General features: G+C 47.5%; 2 protein-coding genes across 3 annotated transcripts in view; both read right to left on the bottom strand.

Annotated features, from left to right (window-relative positions):
- TTC4 (tetratricopeptide repeat domain 4) overlaps nucleotides 1-6,998 on the bottom strand; it is a 37,583-nt gene extending 30,585 nt beyond the window's left edge. For both annotated transcript variants that reach the window (XM_059923362.1, XM_059923372.1), the window contains exons 1-4: nucleotides 6,848-6,998; nucleotides 6,104-6,221; nucleotides 4,808-4,969; nucleotides 1,425-1,502 (exon numbers count right to left, since the gene is read on the bottom strand). In XM_059923362.1, the coding sequence (XP_059779345.1) occupies nucleotides 1,425-1,502; nucleotides 4,808-4,969; nucleotides 6,104-6,221; nucleotides 6,848-6,958 (469 nt within the window). In that variant the 5' untranslated portion in view covers nucleotides 6,959-6,998. The remainder of the gene's footprint in view (nucleotides 1-1,424; nucleotides 1,503-4,807; nucleotides 4,970-6,103; nucleotides 6,222-6,847) is intronic.
- A 3,185-nt stretch (nucleotides 6,999-10,183) lies between these two features.
- MROH7 (maestro heat like repeat family member 7) overlaps nucleotides 10,184-22,646 on the bottom strand; it is a 40,594-nt gene continuing 28,131 nt past the window's right edge. The window contains exons 16-22 of the mRNA XM_059898703.1: nucleotides 19,378-19,518; nucleotides 18,512-18,691; nucleotides 17,764-17,919; nucleotides 17,353-17,475; nucleotides 13,128-13,230; nucleotides 10,962-11,024; nucleotides 10,184-10,428 (exon numbers count right to left, since the gene is read on the bottom strand). Of these exons, the coding sequence (XP_059754686.1) occupies nucleotides 10,184-10,428; nucleotides 10,962-11,024; nucleotides 13,128-13,230; nucleotides 17,353-17,475; nucleotides 17,764-17,919; nucleotides 18,512-18,691; nucleotides 19,378-19,518 (1,011 nt within the window). The remainder of the gene's footprint in view (nucleotides 10,429-10,961; nucleotides 11,025-13,127; nucleotides 13,231-17,352; nucleotides 17,476-17,763; nucleotides 17,920-18,511; nucleotides 18,692-19,377; nucleotides 19,519-22,646) is intronic.

The raw sequence follows: 22,646 nt of genomic DNA, 5'->3' as shown, positions 1-22,646 counted from the left end.
AGAACCCAGCACCCTTAGTATCTGTGGACAACAGGCATGGGAAAAGCCATCCCTGAACGGGACCCCCAACCTTAACCAGCCACCAGCCAGCACCCTGAAGGGAAAATGGATGATAAAGACCCTTGTAGTACATTCCCCAGACAAGGAAGACTATTTCTTGTATCTTAGATCAGAAGGATTTCTAGGGCCCATTCAGCTCAAAACTCCTGTAAGCCTTTCTGGTATCAAGGACTCCTAAAGTAGGGAAGGCTACAGCTTAGTGGCAAAGAACACAGTCTTTGGAATCAGACAGATCTGGACTGGAAATCTGGCTGTCATTTACCAACTGAACATCAAAGGACTGAGCATCCCTGAGCTTCAGGTTCCTCATCTATAAATGAGAAGAATAAAGCTCATCTCAGATGACTTTCTTTAAATGTAGAGAGAAAGCAGAATTTGTCTCAGTCATTCACAAAAGCAATGGCAAGACCAAAGACATTAGGTCTCTCCTAAAATTGTTCTTGATGGCTACCAGTTTAAGCTGCCTCTCCTTTAATGTTTTTTCTCCAGTTAGCCTTTGGGCTTTCCACAGAATTTAAAAATATCAGAACTGTAAGGGCTTAAATGTTAATAGAATCCAACCTCATCTTCTAGAGATGGGCATACTGATACTCAGAGTGGGTGTCTCGCCAAGGTCACATGGTAAGGTAAAAGTGACAATTCAAAGTACAGACTTCCAGCCTGTGGCAAATTCCACAGGACTATACTCAATTTACTTGCTCATCCTTGTTTAGTACCTCCTTTCCCTACAGCTGAAGGACCTAGATCTACTTAAACCCCCTAACCATGATTACTTAAGCAATAACTTTGATAAAGCATTTTAAGTTGGTCAATGAGGATACAGAGATTAATATGTAATGAATAAATTAAAGTTTACAAATCACCTTTGAGCTTCTCAAAAAAAAGGTGAAGTATAAAAGTAATAAAAGCACTATTATTACACATAAAGGTCAGACTACAAGAGAAAAAATAATCTGGGAACATCTCAGCATTAGAGTTAGCAGCAAAAGTCCCATAACTTATCTTTTAACTAACATTAACATGGCATTTGAAGATCTTGCCTTTCAATCAGCTAATGTGGAAAAAAAATTAGAATGTGGCTTTTAGAACTGCTTTATTTTAATTAATTTTATTCTTTATTAATTTAAAATGAGGAGTTTCAATTTCTCTACAAATTCTTAAAACACAGAGGGTTGGATTATTCTCTGGGGAATTCTTTTAAAAATGGCATGTTGCTATTGACAAGGACTTAATATCAAGATGGCAAAAATAAGGTGACTGCATTAGTATCTTAGCACCTTCATATCAAAGCTTAAAATACTTCTGGTGCAGTGCATGCCAGCTTTTCCGTGATGACAATCATATTGCAGCTCTACAAGACTTACCTCTTACTATTGCTTTCAGGTGGCAGGGTTTTAGCTTTCTGGCAGCTGTCACATCATTGAGAGCAGAACGAAAATTGCCTAACAAAACACCATTTAGTAAAAGAGAAAACATGTTTTGAGATCAGATTACTTCCAAAATTTTGTGTGCAGAAACAAAAACACTCTTGGACAATCTTGGAGAAATAAAAATCAGAGCAACTGTTTATATTGGGTTGGCCAAAAGGTTTGTTCGGGTTTTTCCATAACATCTTACAGAAAAACCTGAACGAACTTTTTGGCCAACCCAATAGAAAAAAAAAAAATAGTTGTGCTCATCAAGCACCTTAGAAATGTTTACAGCATCAGGCAACCCACCGAACAACTATAAATGGCTAGTAAGCATATGGAGAGATACTCAACAACACTAATGATTAGAGAAATTAAAATTAACATGAAATTGGTAAAAACTAAAAACAGATAATATCCAATATTGGTGAAGATATGGAAAAAGGACACTCTAAGAGTCAATTAGAGAGCAAATTGGCATGCACTTTGTACATACACTTTGACCCAACAATACTCTTCTAAGAACTGATCCTTAAAAACGCTTGCAAAACAATAAAGGTGTTAAAAAAAAAAATGCTCGCAAAAAAACAAAACAAAAAAAATGCTTGCAAAAATGTACAAGGATAAATGTAAAAGCATGTTAACTGCTGCATTACTTTTAATTATGAAAAGCTGGAGATAACCTAAATATCCTCAATTTAGTAATGATGAAATAAACTATGGTAAATCCATACTACTAAATACTATACAGCTATTAAAAAGAGTAAGACAGTTCTGCATGTAAAAGCATGATAGGATGTCTGTGCTATATTATTTTAAGTGGTGGCTCAGTGTGTATAGAAGCCCATCTTTATAAAACAAACCAATCTAAATATACAGACACAGGTACACACACATATATATTTGTAAATGCATTTAAAAAAGGTGTGCAATCATACACACTGGTTATCCAAACTAGGAGGCATGAGATAGACTTTCACTTTCTAGTTAATACTGTAAGTATTACTTAACAGCTTGGTATTTACCTATTAATTTCACTTCTAAAACTCTAGCCCGGGGGGTCAGCAAAATTTTTCTCTAAAGGGCCATATAGTAAATATTTCAGACTTTACAGGCTACATATGGTCTGTTATACATTCTTCTTTGTTTTAGAATCCTTTAAAAATGTAAAAAACATTTTTAGCTCACAGGAGGTCAGGGATCCAGATGTGGCCTGTGAGTCATAGTTTGCCAAATCCTAAAGAATAATCAGAACTATTGGAAAAACTTTATCACTAACTTTGTTCATTTTTGCATTACTTAAAAAAACCTAAAAGCAGCTATATACTCAACAACAGCAGAATAGTAAAGCAAATAGTGTAAACACTGGTATGTCCATATGATGCAACTTTATGTAGCTATTAAAATAGTATTCACAAATAATTTAATGACAGGTGAAATTGTTATAAAATTAAGTGAAAAGAACTGAATACAAAATTGGAAGAACAGCATGATCCTAACTATGGAAAAAAATACATATAAGAGAAATCCAAAAACTTCTGGTTAAAGGCAGTAGACTGAACACACGCAGTTCAACCCCTACCACTTCCCCTCTGCCACAAAAAAGCCATAAATCCACAGAGACAACAAGAATGAGAACAACGGAGAACACATTTTAAAGCTGGAGAACAAAGAGACACAGGTTAAATGCCTAATTAGGCTTGAGAAAACTGACTTCTAAGCCAGCAGAGGGAAAACTCAAAGCTACCAAGCTATACTGTAGAACCTACAAAGTACTCAGGACTAAAGAATCAACAGCACCAGGTACCTCTGGAAGCGTGGGTAAAGGGGTCTTCCATTTAGTGTATTCTGAATAAAACTTGATTCCACATCCTAACGCTAGCACTGTGTACCCTTAGACAATTCATTTTACTACATGTATTACTACATTTTACTACAGTTTCTTACTCTGCTAACTAGGGATAAAGCTGTTAACCTCATTTATCTTACATAGCTGCTATGAGATCAAGAGGGATAAAAAAATGTGAAAGTGCTCTGTAAGCCATAGCAGTAACATCATTTAAGGACTGCCTCTGAGTATTACGCATTTGCTCCTCTGGTATCACATTACATGTGGTTTTTTTCTTTCAAGGTGTTTTTGGTCTTATTAGCCCTATACATGACATTCTTTAGTTCCCCAAGGAAAGGAACTATGTAGCTCTTATTCACAGTGCAGTGCCTAGCACACAATAAATGCTTTATATTTACTGACTGAATAGGTAAATGAATTAAACTCCTTTAGGGAAAGGTCAGGTCTTGCTCACTTCTATGATGCCAGTGCCTAGCACGGAACAAGAACTCAGTTTGCTGAATGAAGAAAACGTATTCCTCCAGAAGTAAGAAGAGTGGGTTTCTAGTCAAGGTTCTGGCACTAACCAAAGGGGTCCCTCTCTGGGCCTATGTAAAATGAGGGGGCTGGTTGGCTCAAATAATCTCTAAAGTTCTAAAGGAGAAAACAGCTGAGTGGCCTATGATTAGAAAGAAACTCTGCTCCAATGGTGACGAGTCCCAACAGACTTATCCCAGCTAGACTGCAAGGCTTATTGTCTACCAGCCCCTCAGAAAAGGCTGAGGTCATTCCCAGGTCCTCTCTAAAACTCTGTGATAAGAAACATGGGTCTAATAAGACCAAGACTATAGTCACCAACAATAATGCCACCCAAATAATTAATCAGTGTTTCCCAAAGTCATGTCTGCAGAACAGTCCTGCATGTTAATAAGTGTTACTTGAAAAGGGGGCTTATAAAACCTGAGAATCACAGGGTAAGGTTCTTTGCTGTAGGTTTTCTCAGCATTAACATATTAATGTGCACTGCAAATCTCCCATGAAGAAGCAGCACTGTCCAAATTTACTTGTCCAAAGAATGTTTTACTTCAAAGGTCCCACAGAATACTCTTTGAGAAATTCTCCCTTGTATTAATACAGTTTCTCTCATACAAAGAACTCTATTGCCTTAACTCTTCTAGCATCCTTGAGAAGAGGCCAGAAAAAAACTTTTTTTTTGAGACAGAGAGTAGAAGCATTTGGGCTCAAAAATTCCAGATCATACCAACTCATGTATTAAGGTATTTGATGTTACTCATTTGGTTCAGACAGTAAGAATTATACAACCTACCTGGTTTCCCTTTTCACCAAGTCTATCTAGAAAAGCAGAGTTCAGTTAGAGTAAGCTATCCTACGCTTCTGGGATAAGAAGCTCCTCTTCCTCCAACACTCTCAAACCCTCCACTAGCCATCATATAGTTGTTTTTATCATAAGTTAATTTTTTAGAAAGTACTAAATAATGGAATAAATTACCCAGATAGTACTGTGCTGCTGCCCGGTTGGAATAAAGAATAGCATTCAAATCAGGGTCTGCACATTTCTTCTTTAATCCTTCAGTGTACGAAATCACAGCTTTCTTATAGTCTTTTTCTTTAAAGTAATCATTGCCCTCGTCTTTAAAGGTCCTGGCCTGTTCTGCAAAAAAGATAAAAAATGATCACTATTTCCTATTTTTTAAAGGGCTCATTAAAAATAATTCTAAATCATGCAATAATGTAATATATGACAAACAAAAACAAGAAACCAATAGGGAAAGAAAACTCAAAAATGAATGCTATAAAACTGGGTATCACCATGGAGAAATAAAGTCACATACTTAACTACAATCAATCCCAAATACCTTACAAGGTAGATTATTAAGTGCTTACAAAAAAAAAAAAAGCATAAAGGAAAAAAGTATACTTATCCTAGCTCTTGAAGAGAGAACTCTTTTTTTCAAATATTATTTTGCTTTTTTCTTATTTATTTATTTATGGCTGCGTTGGGTCTTCGTTGCTGCACGCGGGCTTTCTCTAGTTGCAGTGAGCGGGAGCTACTCTTCATTGCAGTGCGTGGGCTTCTCATTGCGGTGGCTTCTCTTGTTGCGGAGCACGGGCTCTAGACGCACAGGCTTCAGTACTTGTAGCACAAGGGCTCAGTAGTTGTGGCTCGCGGGCTCTAGAGCGCAGGCTCAGTAGTTGTGGCACACGGGCTTAGTTGCTCCGCGGCATGTGGGATCTTCCCCAATCAGGGCTCAAACCCATGTGCCCTGCATTGGCAGGCGGATTCTTAACCACTATGCCACCAGGGAAGTCTGAGAGGACTTTTTTTTAAGTACAGAAGAAATGGGGGGAAATTACACTTCTGTTTTTGCACATGTTGTTTGAGTCCCTGAAATGCAAATTACCCTCCTCAACTTAGCAAAAGCCTACAAAATTGTTACAATTCAGTTCAAATTTCCCACCCAGTGAAAGCCCACTCCTACCTCCCTCACCTTTAGTATTCCAACAGCACCTATAGTTACACGTTGGCACTTATGACACAGGTTTGTCCTGATTCTTTAGGGCAGTTTGGCTATCCACTGGAATGTAACCTTTGAGGGCAGTCTCATTCATTCCTGTATCCCCAATGCCTAGCATTTAGTAGGTATCCAAAGAAGTATATTTGGAATAAATAGTGACAAGTTAGCTGGGGCTAACTACTTCTTGTTATCCATCAAAAGCTTTCTGGCTCACACTTTATCTCAATTCAATGGAAGAGCAAAACAAATGTTAGAGTCATTGAAGATACCTTCTGGAGATCGCTCTTCATCAAAAATAATTGACTGGAGGCAAGCCAAGTCAGGATTCTCCTGGGGATCAATTTCTGATGGCGCTTTCTTCATAAATAGGGGGATCTTTTCAAATTCCTGGAGGTTGTTAAGAGAAGAATGAACTACATGAATAGGATTTTCTACTGGGTACATTCAATTCCATGTCTCTACATCAAAGTTTTCTTATTCATCATAATTTGCAAATCGTCATGATTGCCTTTCTCTCTCCCTATCCAGGCCCCAGTTTCCCATCTGTAAAACAGAGTGTAGAATAATCCCTAAAGATCCTTCAGTTCTCACATTCTTATAAGAGTGGTAGTAATCACCAACAGTTGAGCGCTCGTATGTTCCTGGCACTTTACCCACCCTCTCACTTCAGCTTCGCCACAATCCCACGAGATTGGTGTTAGAGGAATTTTACAAATGAGGGGACGGGCTCAGATAGGTGAAATAGCTGACCCAGTATTACAGCCAGTAAGTGGTGGAGTCACAGGTTTCTGACTCCAAAACCTGGACACCTAAACGTACTGGCAGCTTAAGAAGACCCTCAAAACTTCGGGGCCGATTTTTAACACTCAAGTAGAAACCACCTTTCCGCTGACAGCGGCAGGGCTCGGAGGTGAGGGAGGCGCCTCGGCGCCATGGAGGCCCCAGGAGTTCGGACGACGCACACACACACACACACACACACACACACTTGCGGAGACCCCGGGGCCGCCCACCTCCTCCCACTGGTCCTCGTGGAACCCGCCGCGGTAAGGTTGGGTCTGGAACTTTTCCAGGAACGAGTCCATGGCGTCCTCAGAGGCCGCATCCGACTCCGGCCACTCCATGTCAGCTCCCTGGCTCTCCTGCCACGGTCCAGGCGCCGAGAATCGCTCGACAACTTCCGGCGGCGTGGGTGCCCTTCCTTCAATCTTCCGGGCTGCGCCGGCCCTTGTGCCTCCGGTTCCGCCTTTCTGGGGGCGTGGCCGACCCGACTCCACTCCTCCCCTGGGAAGCCCCGGCCCCGCCGCGCCCTCCCGAGTACTTTTGGGGTCGTGGATAAGCCCAGGGCCCCACGATACCCCACTATTACTTCATTCATTCATTTATTCAACCATTCAGTCAACACATACTTCCTAAGCTCCTTCCGTGTTCCAGGCCTGTTCTAGTCGCTGGGTATACAGCGCTAGGCAAAGCAGGTAAAATCCCTGCCCTCTAGGAGTTGATAAGGTAGAGGAGAGAGACAGACAATAAACAAATAAGATGTGAGAGTTTGTCAGGTGGTAGCAAGGACTATGGAAGAAAAGTTTTAAACAGGGTGGGCAGGCATTCAAGCAAAGGAAGAGGCCAGGGGTTGTCTGCTCAAGAGCATTCCCCATGGAGGGAACAGAGAGGGCTGGGCTCGGGGGGTGCACCAAGGAGTGTGAGTAGAAGGTAGGTGGGAGGGATAACGGGCTGTGAGTCTGAGCGTTTGGGTTTTCCTCAGCGTGCAGTGGGACCTTCTGGAGAGTTCTGAGGAAAGGAGTGATGTGCTCAGACTCTGTTTCTGAGGTTAACCACCTCTACCCTCAGTCCCCACAGCTGAGATGGGAACAAGGCCTCCGGGCCAGGTAAGCCTTCCTGCAACCCCTGGGTTACCCAGCAAATGGCCGCTGGGCCCTCCATCGGGTGCTACAGTCTTGGCAGCTCACAGCCTAGTCTAGAAGGAAAGGCAGGCAGGTGGCAGACCAATCTAAACCCCGGCTGGTCACAAGCCTGCGCAGTGGAGGCGCAGAGGAGTGAGTGTTCCCTAGGGGGTTCAGGGAGGTTTCACAGAGGAGGTGACACAGACCTGGGAGCAGAGATGAGGACTATCTCTGCAGATGGATGGGGGCTGAAGGGAAGTTGGGCATTTTAGGCAGTGGGAGCCCATGTGCAGAGACATGCGGGTGGGCAACAGCCTGCATGCTGGCTACCGCAAGAGTTAAGAGGAAGGCCAGCAAGGTGGGTGGGGGCCAGAGGGCCTGACTGCCCTGTAGCCCTTTATCCTGCAGAGGACAGTGAGCCACTGACAGACCTACGGGCAAATTTGTCTTAGGAAGGCCTGGGTTGCCAGGTGAAGGATTGATGGGGGAGTCTGGATTAAGAGATTGACAAGGAGAATGCTGGTGAGAGGCCAGGGGAGAAAAGAGATCTGAAGCCCAGAAGCAGAGCTGGCAGTCTTGCTCATTATTTGACACGAGGATGAGACAGACAGCAGGGCTAAGGATGACACGTGGAGCCTTCCAGGGCCAGGACTGTGTCTTTTCCTTTCTACCTCACCCACACCCAGCAGAACACCTGGTCCAATTGCTCCCTTTCCTCTAAATCCAAACCTCCTTTTCCACACTTCCTCCTCTAGCCCGCTCCCTAAGGATTCCCTTTTATTCTCTTCATTTATTTTCCCTTCTTGACTACAGAGCCTACAAAGTCTTTTTGCTTCCTTTTTAAAATTTGATTCCTATAAAATCCTGTAAGAACTCATTTTACAGGTGATGGTAGGGAAGGTTCAGAGGAGGGAAGTTTGTAAGTGTCCTTGCAAAATGCATCTTCTTTTGTGCATATGTTTTATAGAGTTTTTTCCCTCAGCACTGGGTTTTAGGTCCCATCCATGGTGCTACATGTACCCCTACCGCCCCTAACTACTGCGTGGGACTCCACAGCGCCCATTCACTTCCCGAGGATGGATCCTCAGGCTGTCCCCTCTCCCTTGCACCACAGATAACACTAAGACTTCCTCATACATCTCCCCTTACGGACCTATGGGAATATTTCCCTGACGTGTGTGCCCACGAGTGGAATTGCTGAGTTATGGGCATGCATAAACCTAGTATGACTGAAGAGTGACAGATTCCTGTCCAGAATGGCTACCATCTGCCCTCCTATCAGCAGTGCCTGTATGCACATGAAGAGGGAGCTTTCTAAAGCAGACATCTGCCCACATCTCCCCACTGCTTGCCTCTCCCCTTCCCACCATGCCTTCCCAGACTCTCTGAAGTCTTCCTCCTTAACACAGGCTCCAAGGTCATACTGACCCAGCCCTTGTCCTCCTCTTCCTTCCCACTCGGGGCTCCAGGGCACCTACATATCTGTAGTTGGTTCTTGGTCCCATGTGCCCTGCTCTTCTCCATACACGCCTGTCATATGGTCATCTTTCCAAACCCCCTGGAGGGGACGTCTCTTCTCTGGGAAGCCTTCCCTGACACTCCGACCCCCAGCTGGCCGATGTACCTCCTCTGGACTTCACAGCCTCTATGCTGCTGTTCAGCACAGTGTTGACCCGCTGGGCTGTTCATGTCTTTATATGTCTCTGATACTTCCATTAGGCCAAAGTTTCTCAACCTTAGCACTTTTGACAATTTGAGATGGACAAGTCTTTGCTGTAGGGCTGCCCTGTGCACTGCAGGATGTTTAGCAGCCTCCCTGGCCTCTACCCACTAATGACAATAATATCCCCACCCCAAGTTGTAACAACCAAAAATGTCTTCAGACCTGGCCAAAATCACCCCCAGTTGAGAACCACTGCATCAGACTATGAACTGCCCAGGGCCTGGGGCTGGGACTCATTCACATCTGTATCTCTGGCACCCAGAGCAGGCCTGGCCCAGGTTAGGTGCTCAATAAATATTGCCCGAATGAGTGGTGGCCAATTGCTGGGCAAAGACTGGAGGGTGGGACTCAGAGATCAGGATTCTGGGATATGCATGATATCATGGGGTGGAGGGGGTTCTCTTTTCCTCCTCCAAAGGCTGCCCAAATCATCATCTCCTTTTGTTCTTATTCTCTCCCTGTGAGCGAGGGGAACCTGAGACATCTAGCAGACTTACTGTGTGGCCTTGAGCAAGCCACACCACCTCTCTGAGCTTCAGCCTCCCCACTTATAAGATGTGGACAAGACAGCCTATGTGCATCTGTAAATGTTGACTGACTCAATGATGAAGGCCATGCTCATCTCATAAGAAACACTCCGTGAGGAGAGGCAAAACATGTGGCATTTATAGTGAGCATGGCTGGGGCCCTGGCCACTTCCGAGGAGGGCTGGGGGCTCAGGGACATCACTGCTTCAAGGACATCTTCAAGGAACCCAGCGCCTGCATGATCCAGGAGCGCCGCTGGTGGGAAGTGGGCAGGTTCTCACAGCTAGGGCTCCAGCGGTGCGTGGTAGCCGGGTCACACACCCAAGAGTCCCCATGTGGCAGTGGCCAAGAGTTCCGCCAGCAGCTGGCCAGGATGTTGTCCTGGGCCTGGGCCGCGTAGATGCACACTGATGCTTCTGGGTCGTGTCTCAAGTTTTCCAGAGCTGAGTCATGGGGAGGAGAGAAGTCGCTTGTTAAGGCCAGGTCCCCCCATGGGTCTCACGCCTCGTCCTTCTCCCTTCATGCCTTGGCTTAAGCACTCTGCTCAGCATCCCCTCATCTCCCAGCTCTTCAAATTGTTCATGCCTTTTGAAGCCTGAATCAAAACCTGCCTTCTCCAGGAAGCCTTCTTGGACTACCCCAGCCTACCTTCATGCTCCCATCAGCTTCCCCAGTTACAAAATTTACGTGCTCCCTTAAGAGTCTGAACTACTTGCTCTACACTAAATGGTTTTTGGTCTTATTTTCTGAACCTCGTTTCCTGGATCATAAGCTCCCCTAGGGTGGGGTTGTGTGTCTGTGTCTTGGTGACTACACAGTACTTAACATGTACTTGTCTGGGTCAATACCAACACAACTGGACTGAGCTGAAGCCCCTGGCCTTGGGACATAACCCTTACCTTTCCCATTACCCACTGTGAGCCTACTCGTTCCCTCACTGGCCTCTGAAATCTCACCAACGCAGGGCAGGACTTACCGGCTTTAACTTCGTTCAGATGATCTTCTGTCATGATGCTCTCCATGCAGGGGACCAGGGACCCTTGAGCATAATCCGAGAGGTGAGTGCCTCCACCTCCTGACTCCGACCCCCACCTTTGGACCAGACCCCCTCAGAGAAGCTCTCCTTACCCTCTTCCAGCCCCACAAATAAGGACACAAAAAGAGAACTTTGTCTTGACCTGGGACAGATTCCCTACGACACAGATTCCTAGGAGAGGTGGCAGGTCCAGCAGGCAGGGGTGGCACCAGGACAGGGGCAGGAGCTGGGCTGCAGCTGACTGTGAGAGGTGGCCCTAGGTGGTCTCTTCCCCAGGCTGGTCCTTAGTGTCCTTAGACTCAGGGAAGTGCTGCCTCGGCACCCCCTCCTCCAGGGAGTTTGAGCCACAGTAACAGGAAGGGTACCAAGTGCTTCGCGTATCTTCTGGGCAGGTGGTTAGTGGGGCCCCGGGAGGGGCTGAGACTCAGCTCCTCGGCCACACTGCTCAGTCCTACCCTGCTCCCAGCCTGCATGCCCAGCTACTAAAGTACCTGCGGATCCTTGAATGAGCCGTACCTCTCAGAAGGCCCTTCCCACACATCTGTGCCTGGCTAATTCCTATTTGTCCTTGAATATTCAGTTTAACACAGTCGCTCCTCCAGGAAATTTTTCCTGACCCTGCCCCCAAGCTAGTTAAATGCCTCTCTGGGTTCCCAGACTCTCTGAGTTTCTCTCTACCTGTATATACTGTGATGTATTTTACTTGTGATTCATGAACATCTCCCACCAGACCAGGGGTTTCTTCAGCTTAGATCCACTGGGGATGGGGGAGTAGGAAGGATAGTCTCTGAGTGTATGCTTATATGCATTTTTCTAGGAAAAGTGCTCATAACTTTCTTCAGGGTCTCACAAAAGATCCATAACCCACAAGAGGTTAGGAATCAAAACGCCACACTAGGAGCTGTCTGCGGGCTGATGCAGGTGCTACCCAGGTTTCTTTTCCCAGCACAGGCCCTGACACAGAGAAGACTCCCAGGTTGTTAAACACCAACATTTTTAGAAGTGATTCATTTGGAGCAAGATTTAGAGATGTTAGAATTTAAGAAATAATGTCACTCTGTGTGAGAAGCTGTCCCTGAGCCGGTCCCCACACCCTGAGGGATTGCCCTCCCACCCCCCCCACCCCCCCCACCCCCGGCTCCTGTCCTGGGCATCACTCATATGTCCCGGAACTGATCATGTTAAGAGCCACCCCCTACACCTCCCCACCCCCAAACACCAGCATCACCTCCTGAGAAGTTCTGTGTTTCTCTAGACTAAGCGCAGTGCCTGACACAGAGTAGAGGATCAATCAATGTTTGCGGCATAAGCCAATGAATGCATGCATGGACGACAGGATGGATGAAAAACTGCAAGTGAATTGGGCGAAGGTACTCAAACATCGCTTTACGAGGTGGAGGGCTGGGAAAGTCATCCTCTCCAAGCCTCTCTGCAGTAGGGTCTCCTGGTCCTTGAAGGGTGTGTGGATATTTCAGGGAGCGGAGGGGAGGGGAGTAGCTGAGAGGAGAAAGCATGCCATCAGAAGGGTCCTATGGGGGGACTCTGAGCGAGGGGAATCTATGGTTTTTCCCCCAGAAAGGCAGAGGTCGGGACTGTGGAAAGAAGGATGAAGGTGACGAAAACTGAGGGAGCAGCTTTATCTGCCAGTGTTCACACACGCAAAAAATATTCTCATCCGGTCCGTGAAGTAGGAGTTGATCCCCATCTTACCGATGATCTTACAGATCTTACGGAGGAGGCTCAGTGGGAGTAAGTGACTCAGTTGGGGTCACACAGAAATGGGATCATGGAGCTGAGATCCTAGTTCACTTCTCCACTGTGCAGCTTGGCGCCTCCTGCCGAGGTCAACAGCAAGCTCCTGCTGGGCCTGGACCCCACCGTACTCAGGGGGGAAGCAGCACTTCTGTGTACAGATGCCAAGGTTGTGACCTTGGCTCACTTCCCAAGCAGTGATCTCAGAGGAGGGGAGACCTTTCTAATTTATACCAAGGCCGTCTGCTGGCCAAGCCTTGCACCCAGGGGGAGGCATCCACCCAGTGCCAGAAGGGCCGCAGCTTCCTTCCAAGGGGAGGAAGCGGTAGGACTAGTTCTGCTAGGGCGGGTTACCTATGAACATGACCGAGGACTTCCGGAGGGAGGCCCTGGAACTCTTGGTGTACTCCAGGCTCTGGCTGAGGAACGTGAAGGCACTGTCTCGATGGGTGTCCACCTGGGACAAAGAGAAACCTGAGAGTGCTGGGCCCTCAGAGGGACTACCCATCCACCCCTCCCAAAGCTAGGAACGGGGACCATGTCAGGCAGTCAGGTCCTGGCTCCTTGCCTCCTAAACATCTCTGCTACCCATTCTGGACTCTCCCAGAGGCCAGGCCTCATGTTCTCTTAGCTGATTGCAACAGTCACTTCAATGGTCCTCCTGCCTTGGGCGTCTCTTCTTCCAATCCACCCACCTGCTACAGCCGGAAGGTAAGTTCTAAAATGCAAGTCCAGGGACTTCCCTGGTGGCACAGTGGTTAAGAATCCACCTGCCAGGGCTTCCCTGGTGGTGCAGTGGTTAAGAATCGGCCTGCCAATGCAGGGGACACGGGTTCGAGCCCTGGTCTGGGAAGATCCCACATGCCACAGAGCAACTAAGCCCGTGAGCCACAACTACTGAGCCTGCACGTCTGGAGCCTGTGCTCTGCGACGGGAGAGGCCGCGACAGTGATAGGCCTGCACACCGCGATGAAGAGTGGCCCCCGCTCGCCGCAACTGGAGAAAGCCCTCGCACAGAAACGAAGACCCAACACAGCCAAAAATAAATAAATTAATTAATTTAAAAAAAAAAAAAAAAAGAATCCACCTGCCAATGCAGGGGACATGGGTTCAAGCCCTGGTCTGGGAAGATCCCACACGCCGCAGAGCAACTAAGCCCATGCACCACAACTACTGAGCCTGTGCTCTAGAGCCCTCGAGCCACAACTACTGAGCCCACGTGCCACAACTACTAAAGCCCGTGCGCCTAGAGCCCATGCTCTGCAACAAGAGAAGCCACCACAAAGAGAAGCCCACACACCGCAACGAAGAGTAGCCCCTGCTCTCTGCAACTAGAGAAAGCCCGCACGGAGCAATGAAGACCCAACACAGCCAAAAATAAATTAAAAATAAATAAATAAATTTATTTTAAAAAATAAAATAAAATGCAAGTCCAGCCAGAGCTGAGAATGGACCTGGCATGCAAGGGACATGACTAAGGAGACAGGTGTGACCAAGGTAAAGGATTCAAGTTACAGAGCAGTGGGGAATAAACTAGAGACTTAGGAGGGTCTTAAAAGTCCTTAAAATCCAAATAGGAATAGGGCTTCCTTATGCATTAGAAAATACTAAGCCAACATTCATTCTTAATAGGGCAATGACAAAGCAATGTTTTGGGCAAAATAGTCTGACAGTGGTGTTCAGGTTGGGTGTGATCAAGTAGAAACTAGGGGGCAGGCAATCTGCTAAGAGACTGTTGAGGGAGATGAAGAGAAGTCTGATCAGATCACTCTCTTGTTGACAATCTGCATGTCAGGGAGTAAACTCCTGGGCCTGGTGGGCAAAGTGTTCATGATCATGTTATTTCTCAGTCTCAACTTCCATCACCACCTCCATGCACACCATGCTCTGGTCCCAGGTCATGGCCCAGCTCTCCCCGGATCTGTACCTGGTACAAGCTATTGCTCCTGACTGGAGTGCCTTTCCTTCTTTCCTTCCTGATGAGTTCCCTCTCATTCTTTGACACTCAGCTCAGAAACCATCTCCTCCCCAAAGATTTCCACAACCGTCAGGCAAAGCTGATCCCACCACTCTTGATGTTTCCATAGCATGTTGCACAGCCTTTGTCATGGCACCTATGACATTGGACTATAATTATTTATACCTATCTCCCCCACTGAATCTGGTGTTCCCCCAAAAGAAGGGGCCATCTCACTCAGCTCAGAGTCCTCAGTACCCTGGACAGAGCTTGGCATGGCACAGGTACCCAGAAAGTGCTGGATGAATGACTGAATGAATGACTAGGTTACCGACCCCTTCTTAAAGCTAAGGCTAGAGGTTGACCTTCATATGAGTAGAGCTGCTGATGCCTGGAGAACAAAGAAGAGACTGAGAATCCGGAAGGGCTTAATGCAGAGGTCACAAGCTGGCAGCCCACAGGCCACAAGTGGCTGGCAGGGCAGGGGCCAGCACAGTGTTTTAAATAAGCTAAATTGATTGTTAATTAATGTCTTATAAAAATCTAGACTTTCTTGTGAAACTGGAGGCCCTGGTGAGAGTGGGCTGCATGCTGAGCTGGAGCTCTCCACTCGTGCTTTCAACAGAGCCTGGGGGGACTTCCCTGGTGGCCCAGTGGGTAAGACTCTGCGCTCCCAATGCAGGGCGCCCGGGTTCAACCCCTGGTTGGGGAACTAGATCCCGCATGCATGCCGCAACTAAGAGTTTGCATGCCGCAACTAAGAAGCCCGCATACCGCAACTATGAGCCCTAATGCCACAACTAAAAGATCCTGCATACCACAACGAAGATTTCGCATGCCGCAACTAACACTTCGCGTGCCGCAACTAAGACCTGGCACAGTCTAAATAAATAAATAAATAATTTTTTTTTTTAAAAAGGAAAAAAATAAAATAAAACCAATGCTTAAAAAAAAAAACCAAGAAAACCCAGAGCCTGGGCACTCCAGGTTGTCACAGCCCTACCACCTCCACGTCACTTATAATCATTATCTGCGCAGTCACAGATCATGGTAAGTATTTGAATTAGCAACCCTGGTCAAACACTTCCTCCAGGCCTTTCTCGCTCTGTAAAATGAGGTAAAATATTAGGCACTGGATTGCAGAGGTTTTGAGCATTGTTGATAACGATTATTGTTGCAAAGTAACAATCTGTTACTTTGTATATTTTTGTTAGGTTGGTGGGAGAATGGGGATGCTGTAGGCCCCAGCCAGAGCTCCCTTAGGGTGTAAAGGATTTACTCCCCCAGGTACAGATTGCTCTGGTGGAAGAGAACTGCTGGCCCAAAGTCATGACCCTTCCCAGGCTGGCTGGCATCCAATGACAAGGCAATCCACAACCTCAAGACCTTCTTCAAGGGACAGAACCGGAAACTGACAGATGGCTGGGTCTATGTGGAAACCTGACCCCTAGTTCCAATGTGAGGAATCTCAGCATAGTGTTGGTGGAGACTTCCCCTGAAACTACACTGCAGCTTGACTCCTCCCACTGCCACTCCCACTCTCTGCCCTTCCTTCCACGGGGACTGATCCCAAGGGGGCTCCCTAATAAACCTCCTGCATGCCAACCTCTGCCTCAGAGTCTGCATCCTGGGGAACGCGGCCCATAACAACAGGGAAGGTAGATGGGCCTAGATGGCAAAGCTTCCCAAATTGTATGTGGAGGAACCAGGCTGCATCTTGCAGTGCAGCATTTCACTGTATATATGGCTCTCTCCTACTGCAGGATGTTCTCAGGTGTTATCTCGAAAGGGAGTTCTGTGGTTAAATAACTTTGGGAAACCATGAATTAACCATGAAACATTTCCTCAGCACAGAACATCTCAGAGCTTTAATGTACTGATGGCACTGCAGATCTCCAAGAGGAAGATGATGATGCAGTATTTCCCAAACTTATTTGTCTTGGAACTTCTTTTCTCCCCTGTGGGGCATATCTTGTAGGACTGGTATTGCAAAGAATACACACTGGGAATTACTGTTGTAGAAAAGGGAGCCAATGGAGCCCTTCAAGCAGGGATATAATATAGACAGACTGTGTTTTAACCAGACCATTTTGGTGGCCTGAATGGGGAATGGACTGGAGGGGATGAGATTCAAGGCTTGGGGACCCACTGGGTGGCTGGACCAATGGCCCTGATGAGAAACAAACATGACCTGAACTAAGGGTAATGATAGTGGGGAGGGGGAGGGAAAGACAGATTCAGAGGTATTAAGGATATTTAAGATTGATCAAAAGTGAAGGTGGGGGAGAGGAATAAGCCTCAGAGAGTTTTAGGTTTCAGCTTCTGGGGATCTAGAGGGACAGAGCAGAACTGACATGGGATGGACATAAGTTCAGAAGAGACATGCTGAGCTTAAGGTGAGTGTGGTTCATCGGGGGAGATGTCCGGTAAGCCATGGAGAGGGAACACCAGAAGTGGAGAGAGGAGTCAGAGACAAAGATGAACTTCCAGGAGCCAACGACTTGTAGGTGGTAATGGAATTGCCAGTAAGGATGCTCATGTAAAAAGAAGAAAGAGGCAAGGAAAGAACCTGCCACCTCCAGCATACTCATAAGGACCCACTGTAGTCTTGGAAGCACTCACAAGGTACTTGCAAATTTTGGCCACCATCTGCTGCTGGTTGTCCCAGGGCTTCCGACTGTAAGCTCTTTTTGGCAATTCCCAAGCCATGAAGCAAGAACAGTGGAACAGGGTCTTCACACATTTCTGGGGGCCAACAGGAAGAGAACACCAGAGCTGTGGAATTCCAGGATAGCCGGAACGTGTTCCAAAAAAAAAAAAAAACTGTATGAAACTGGATTTGGGAAAAGCAATTCCTATTTGAAACATACAAGTGAAGTTGGCTGTTTTGAAGAGAAATACTGACATGGGTACCTTTGGTAAACAGACTTGGCCAGACATAAATAAACTGTCCGGTGATGGATCATCTGTGATTCTAGGTTGGGTTCTGTAAAGAGGGGTGCACCCTCAGGGCTCAGGGCCGTGCGCACTCACCTGGCTCACCTTGGCATTGCCCTCTTGCATGGTCAGCAGCAGGGGCACCAAGGTGCTGATCAGCTGCTCCTCCATGGCCGGGGTGCGGGGCCACCGCAGCTTCCGGACCACCTTGCCGTACAGGTTGATGCAGGAGGAGCGCACGTCCTCTCGTGACTGGGGCAGATGCAGAGGCTCAGGCATGCTCCGTCTTCCAGGAGCCAGCCTGGGCCTCTGTGCCCCACATGGAGGCACCTGGCCTTCCTTCCACTCATTCTGAGGGCCCCGCCAAGTGCAAGTCACACAGAGACGGAAAACAGTGAAGGCCACCTGGTGGGGCCGATCTGGGGCTGGCGTCTCCCTCAGCAAAGCCTAGGTCTGGAGCTCTGCCCGCTCTTCCCAGCCAGGGCCCCCACTAGCCTAAAATGTGCCTTCGTGCCAAGTGGGAAAATGCCCCCCTCTGCTGAGACCAATCAAAAACCAGTGACCTCTCTAGGTGGACCAATCACAGTGAGGCAAGTCTCTGGGGAAACTTGATGACACAAAAAGACCTCCCTCTGTGAGAACTAATTAGAAAAGGAATGTTCTCTGTGCAAACCAGTTACAAAGAGATGAGGACCAGTTGGGACTCGTGCCCCTTCCCCTGGGCTGACTCGGCCTTGCCCAGGTCCCAACAGGCTGTGGGAGCTACTGCAACTCCCAGAGCAGTAAAGAACTGCCCTCCGGGTGCCACCCCACCCCATCCTCCCACCCCCATGGGATTCCTTACATCACTGAAGTGTGGCAGCAGGATCTGCAGCATCTCCACATAGACCGAGCTGTCCATCAGCTTCCAGTCCTGCCCCTTGAAGATGACCTTGATGTTGTTGACTGCCTCCACCACCAGCAGCCCGTCCACACTCTTCAGACCCTTCACCATGGAGGGCAGGAGGGCCTGCACCTTGGTGGTCTGTGGAGAAGGAGCATTTGGGATGGGGGCTCCTATCTGTGCTAACAGGTGGGAGACCCAGCCTCTGATTCACTGAGATGAACTTGGTCAAGCAAGTCCCACCTCCAGGCCTTTGCTTATGTTGTCCCACCTGCCTGGCATGCCCTCACTCAAGCTTCTGCTGTCCCCAAAGCCCTCTTTGGCCTCACTGACTCTTTCCTAGCCTGGATACCTGAGGCCCTTTATTGTCTCCCCACTTCTTGGCACTATATAGATGATACCATGCATTGCTAGTTAGCTTTCTGAGTCTATATCCTGTCCCTTTGTCCCTCTAAATCCTAAGCTGCAACAACAGTGCCTGGTAGAGAAAAACACAGCACTTTTAAAAACGTTAATGATATATCAACAATCTGGGACTCAGTTTCTTAATCTGTAAAATAGGAATAATTACTGTCATCCCCAGCCCCTCCTGTACACGCTGCCTTTAGGGTCATTGTGAAAAATCTGAATTAGAAACTATTTTCTAAAGAATAAAGTATAGAGGGAATTATTAAGTGATACCCATTTTACAGATGGGATAACTGAGGCAGAGACAGAAATGAGCTCTGATTCCAGCCACCAGCAATGGAGAGTCAAGGATGGCTAAGCTCCATCCTTCCTCCTGTCAGGGGCCTGGCTGGGTGGGCTCTCCCCTACGCTCCCCTCACCTTCTCAGTCCTTCGGGACAGGATGACCAGGCCTCGGATGGACAACACCTTCATGATGGGGTCCCGGTGGCTCAGGCCTTCTGCCATCCGTCCCAGAGAGTATTCCTCAGGGATCCGTCGCACCTCCTCCATCTGGAGGAGCTGAGGAAGTAAGGGTAATTACTCCCTGGCCCAAGGGGTACCTCAGGCCCTGTTTGCCTCTGGGGCCTCATTCACACCTGCCTACCCTCTAGCCCACATTCTTACCACCAGCCAGCTTCTAACCAAGCTGCCCATCATTCACGGAATGACCCAGGCTGTTTTGTCCCCTCTGTGCGGGCAGGATGCCCTTCTGCCGGGGCTCTCACCTCCACTCTAGCCCCAGTTCACCGTGCACAGCTCCATCCAAAACTCAGCCCCCCTGAAGCCATGTTTGACAGTGTCCCCAGGCCTCACCTAGGCTGACTGCCCCCTTCTCTGGGCCCCTGGGAGCCCTGAACATGGAAACCTTAGTGCCCCCATGTGCTTATGCATCTGCCTCCCGTATCCTATCCCACTGGTGGCTTCCTTGAGGACACAAACTGAGCCTTTCTCCTTGGGCGCCTGTTACCTGATACAAGCTCTGGGGTGAAGTGTGTGCTCAGGGAACACTTGTTGCCTGAGTTCACATCCAACAAGAAATGATTCCTTTCCTCCTTAGAATTGCCCTCCGGGACTTCCCTGGTGGTCCAGTGGTAAAGAATCTGCCTTACAATGGAGGGGACGTGGGTTCGATCCCCGGTCAGGGAACTAAGATCCCACATGCCGCGGGGCAATTAAGCCCGTGCGCCACAACTACTGAGCTTGCACACTTCAACTAGAGAGCCCGTGTGCCACAAACTACAGAGCCCACGCGCCCTGGAGCCTGCGCACCACAAAATAACTGCCCTCCTCCAGTGCCCCCCATTGCGGGATTAGCACCACCAGACCCCCATTGTCCCAGCCCCAAACCAGGCATCACTCTCATCTCCTTCCTCTCCCTTGCCCCCCCACCTCCAGCACCCAACCGGTCTTCAGTTCCTGCCTAGTCAACCTCATAAGCACTTCTCCCGTCTGCTCCCTTGTCCTCCATCTACTGTGACTACTGAGACCCTATGTCTGTGATGAGAAGAAAGAGCTGGAGAGAGCAGGCAGGACAGTTGATGGGGTGGGGAGTGGGGGAGGCAGGAAAAGTGGGGCTCCACCTACCACCCGCCCTCCACCCATCCATACAACGCTGCTGCTCTGCACCAGTGTGCTGGCACTGTTCTAAGTGCTTTATGTGAACTCACCTAATCCTCATCAAAACCCTATGAGAGGTCAGAATGGCCATCATCAGAAAATCTACAAACAATAAATGCTGGAGAGGGTGTGGAGAAAAGGGAACCCTCTTGCACTGTTGGTGGGAATGTAAATTGATACAGCCACTATGGAGAAGCTGGGACGAAGTGAGAGAGTGGCATGGACATACATACGCTACCAAATGTAAAATAGATAGCTAGTGGGAAGCAGCCGCATGGCACAGGGAGATCAGCTCGGTGCTTTGTGACCACCTAGAGGGGTGGGATAGGGAGGGTGGGAGGGAGGTGCAAAAGGGAGGGGATATGGGGATATACATGTATGTATAGCTGATTCACTTGGTTATGCAGCAGAAACTAACACAACATTGCAAAGCAATTATACTCCAATAAAGATGTTAAAAAAAAAAAAAAAGGATAGTATTGGATTATAACCCAAAGAATCAAGTAAATATCCACGAGTCTGTATTGGTATAAAAAAATGACCAAATAAATACGTGCAAGTAGAAGGAACAACTCTTACAGAAGAATTCCAACTAATAATTGTAGGCTGAATGATGCAAATAGAAAAATCACCATTAGAAAACCACAGGAATAATGGCTCCAGGCAGGATCCATTGATGAATGCTAAAATTAGGGGGTAAAAGTTTAAGTTGCCTAGTTTCAAAGTATCTCTCCACATATATTTCTTAACTACAAAAGGATACGTGTTACCCTCACAGTCAGAACCACCTTCACCAACTGATGAAAGTTAACATCATCAATAATAAGAAGTTAAAATAGAGGTAATGGGCCCCCTGACATGATGCCCTGAGAGGTCACCTCACCTATACAGGTTCTTCTCCTAAATGCATAACCTCAGTCTAATCATGGGAACACATGAGACAAAGCCGAATGGAAGGACATTCTACAAAATACCTAGAGTTAGTCTTTCAATGTGCCAAGGCCATGACAGACAAGATTAGAGGAGATGAAAGAGGTCCTATTAAGTCAACTAATGTGCAAGGTGGGATCTGGAATGGATCCTAGAACAGAGAAAGGACATCAGTGGAAAACTGTGAAATCTGAGCAGTCTGTAGTTTGTAGTATTGTACCCATGTCTTAGTTTCGATTATTGTACTATTTTTATGTAAGTTGTTATCGTCAGGGGTAGCTGGGTGTGGGATATACAGGAACTTTCTTATTATTTTTCCAGCTCCTCTGTTACATCTAAAATTATTTGAAAATAAGAGTGAAACAATAAAAGATTTTTAAATTTTGCTTAAAAAAAAAACCCCTATGAGATGGGCAATTCATTATCCCCGTATTATAAGAAAGCAAGGCACAGACAGGTTCAGCAACTTGCCGAAGGTCACACAGCTCCCTTGAGGACTTCACCCGCCATTGGAAGAAGCAAGCACACACACAGTCACAGCATGGGGGGCTGGGGGAGCCAGGGAGGGACATCTGAGTGACATCAAAGCACCACTGTGAACATGGTGGGCCTGGCTCTGGCCAGGAGTGGGCCACCTCTTCTGGGGAGTGGGAGAAGGACTGACGCTGGGTGAGGACCCCTGCCCCAGGGAGGGAGGACCACTGCTTAGTGCTCCAGGAGAATGCTGGGAAAGGTTAAGCCTACTGTCCCTGACCTTGTGGACACGGGAAGTCCAACCTTCCACCCCCCCTCCCTCAAGAGCCCCTGTGGCAGCCACTAACAGACAGAGAGAGGACCGCCTCTCCCACGAGGCTGACCAGGATAGAGGAGTCAGGCGGGCAGACCTGGTCTGAATCTCTCTGGACAACTTGAGCTGTGTGACCTTGAAAACTGCCTCTTACCTCGCCGACACATGAGCTTCACAATTCCTGGTTTTCAGGGCTGCTGTGCTGATGAGTGGGGTAGCAGATAAAAGAGGTCAGCGTGGTGTTCAGCATGTGGCAGCCCCTCAAGAAATGGCACTTTCCCTTTCCTCACCAGGGTCATGGGGGAAATTAGAA

Source organism: Balaenoptera ricei, chromosome 1 (genome assembly GCF_028023285.1).
Source record: "Balaenoptera ricei isolate mBalRic1 chromosome 1, mBalRic1.hap2, whole genome shotgun sequence".
Lineage (NCBI taxonomy): Eukaryota > Metazoa > Chordata > Mammalia > Artiodactyla > Balaenopteridae > Balaenoptera > Balaenoptera ricei.
This window is presented reverse-complemented; position numbering and strand designations above follow the sequence as displayed.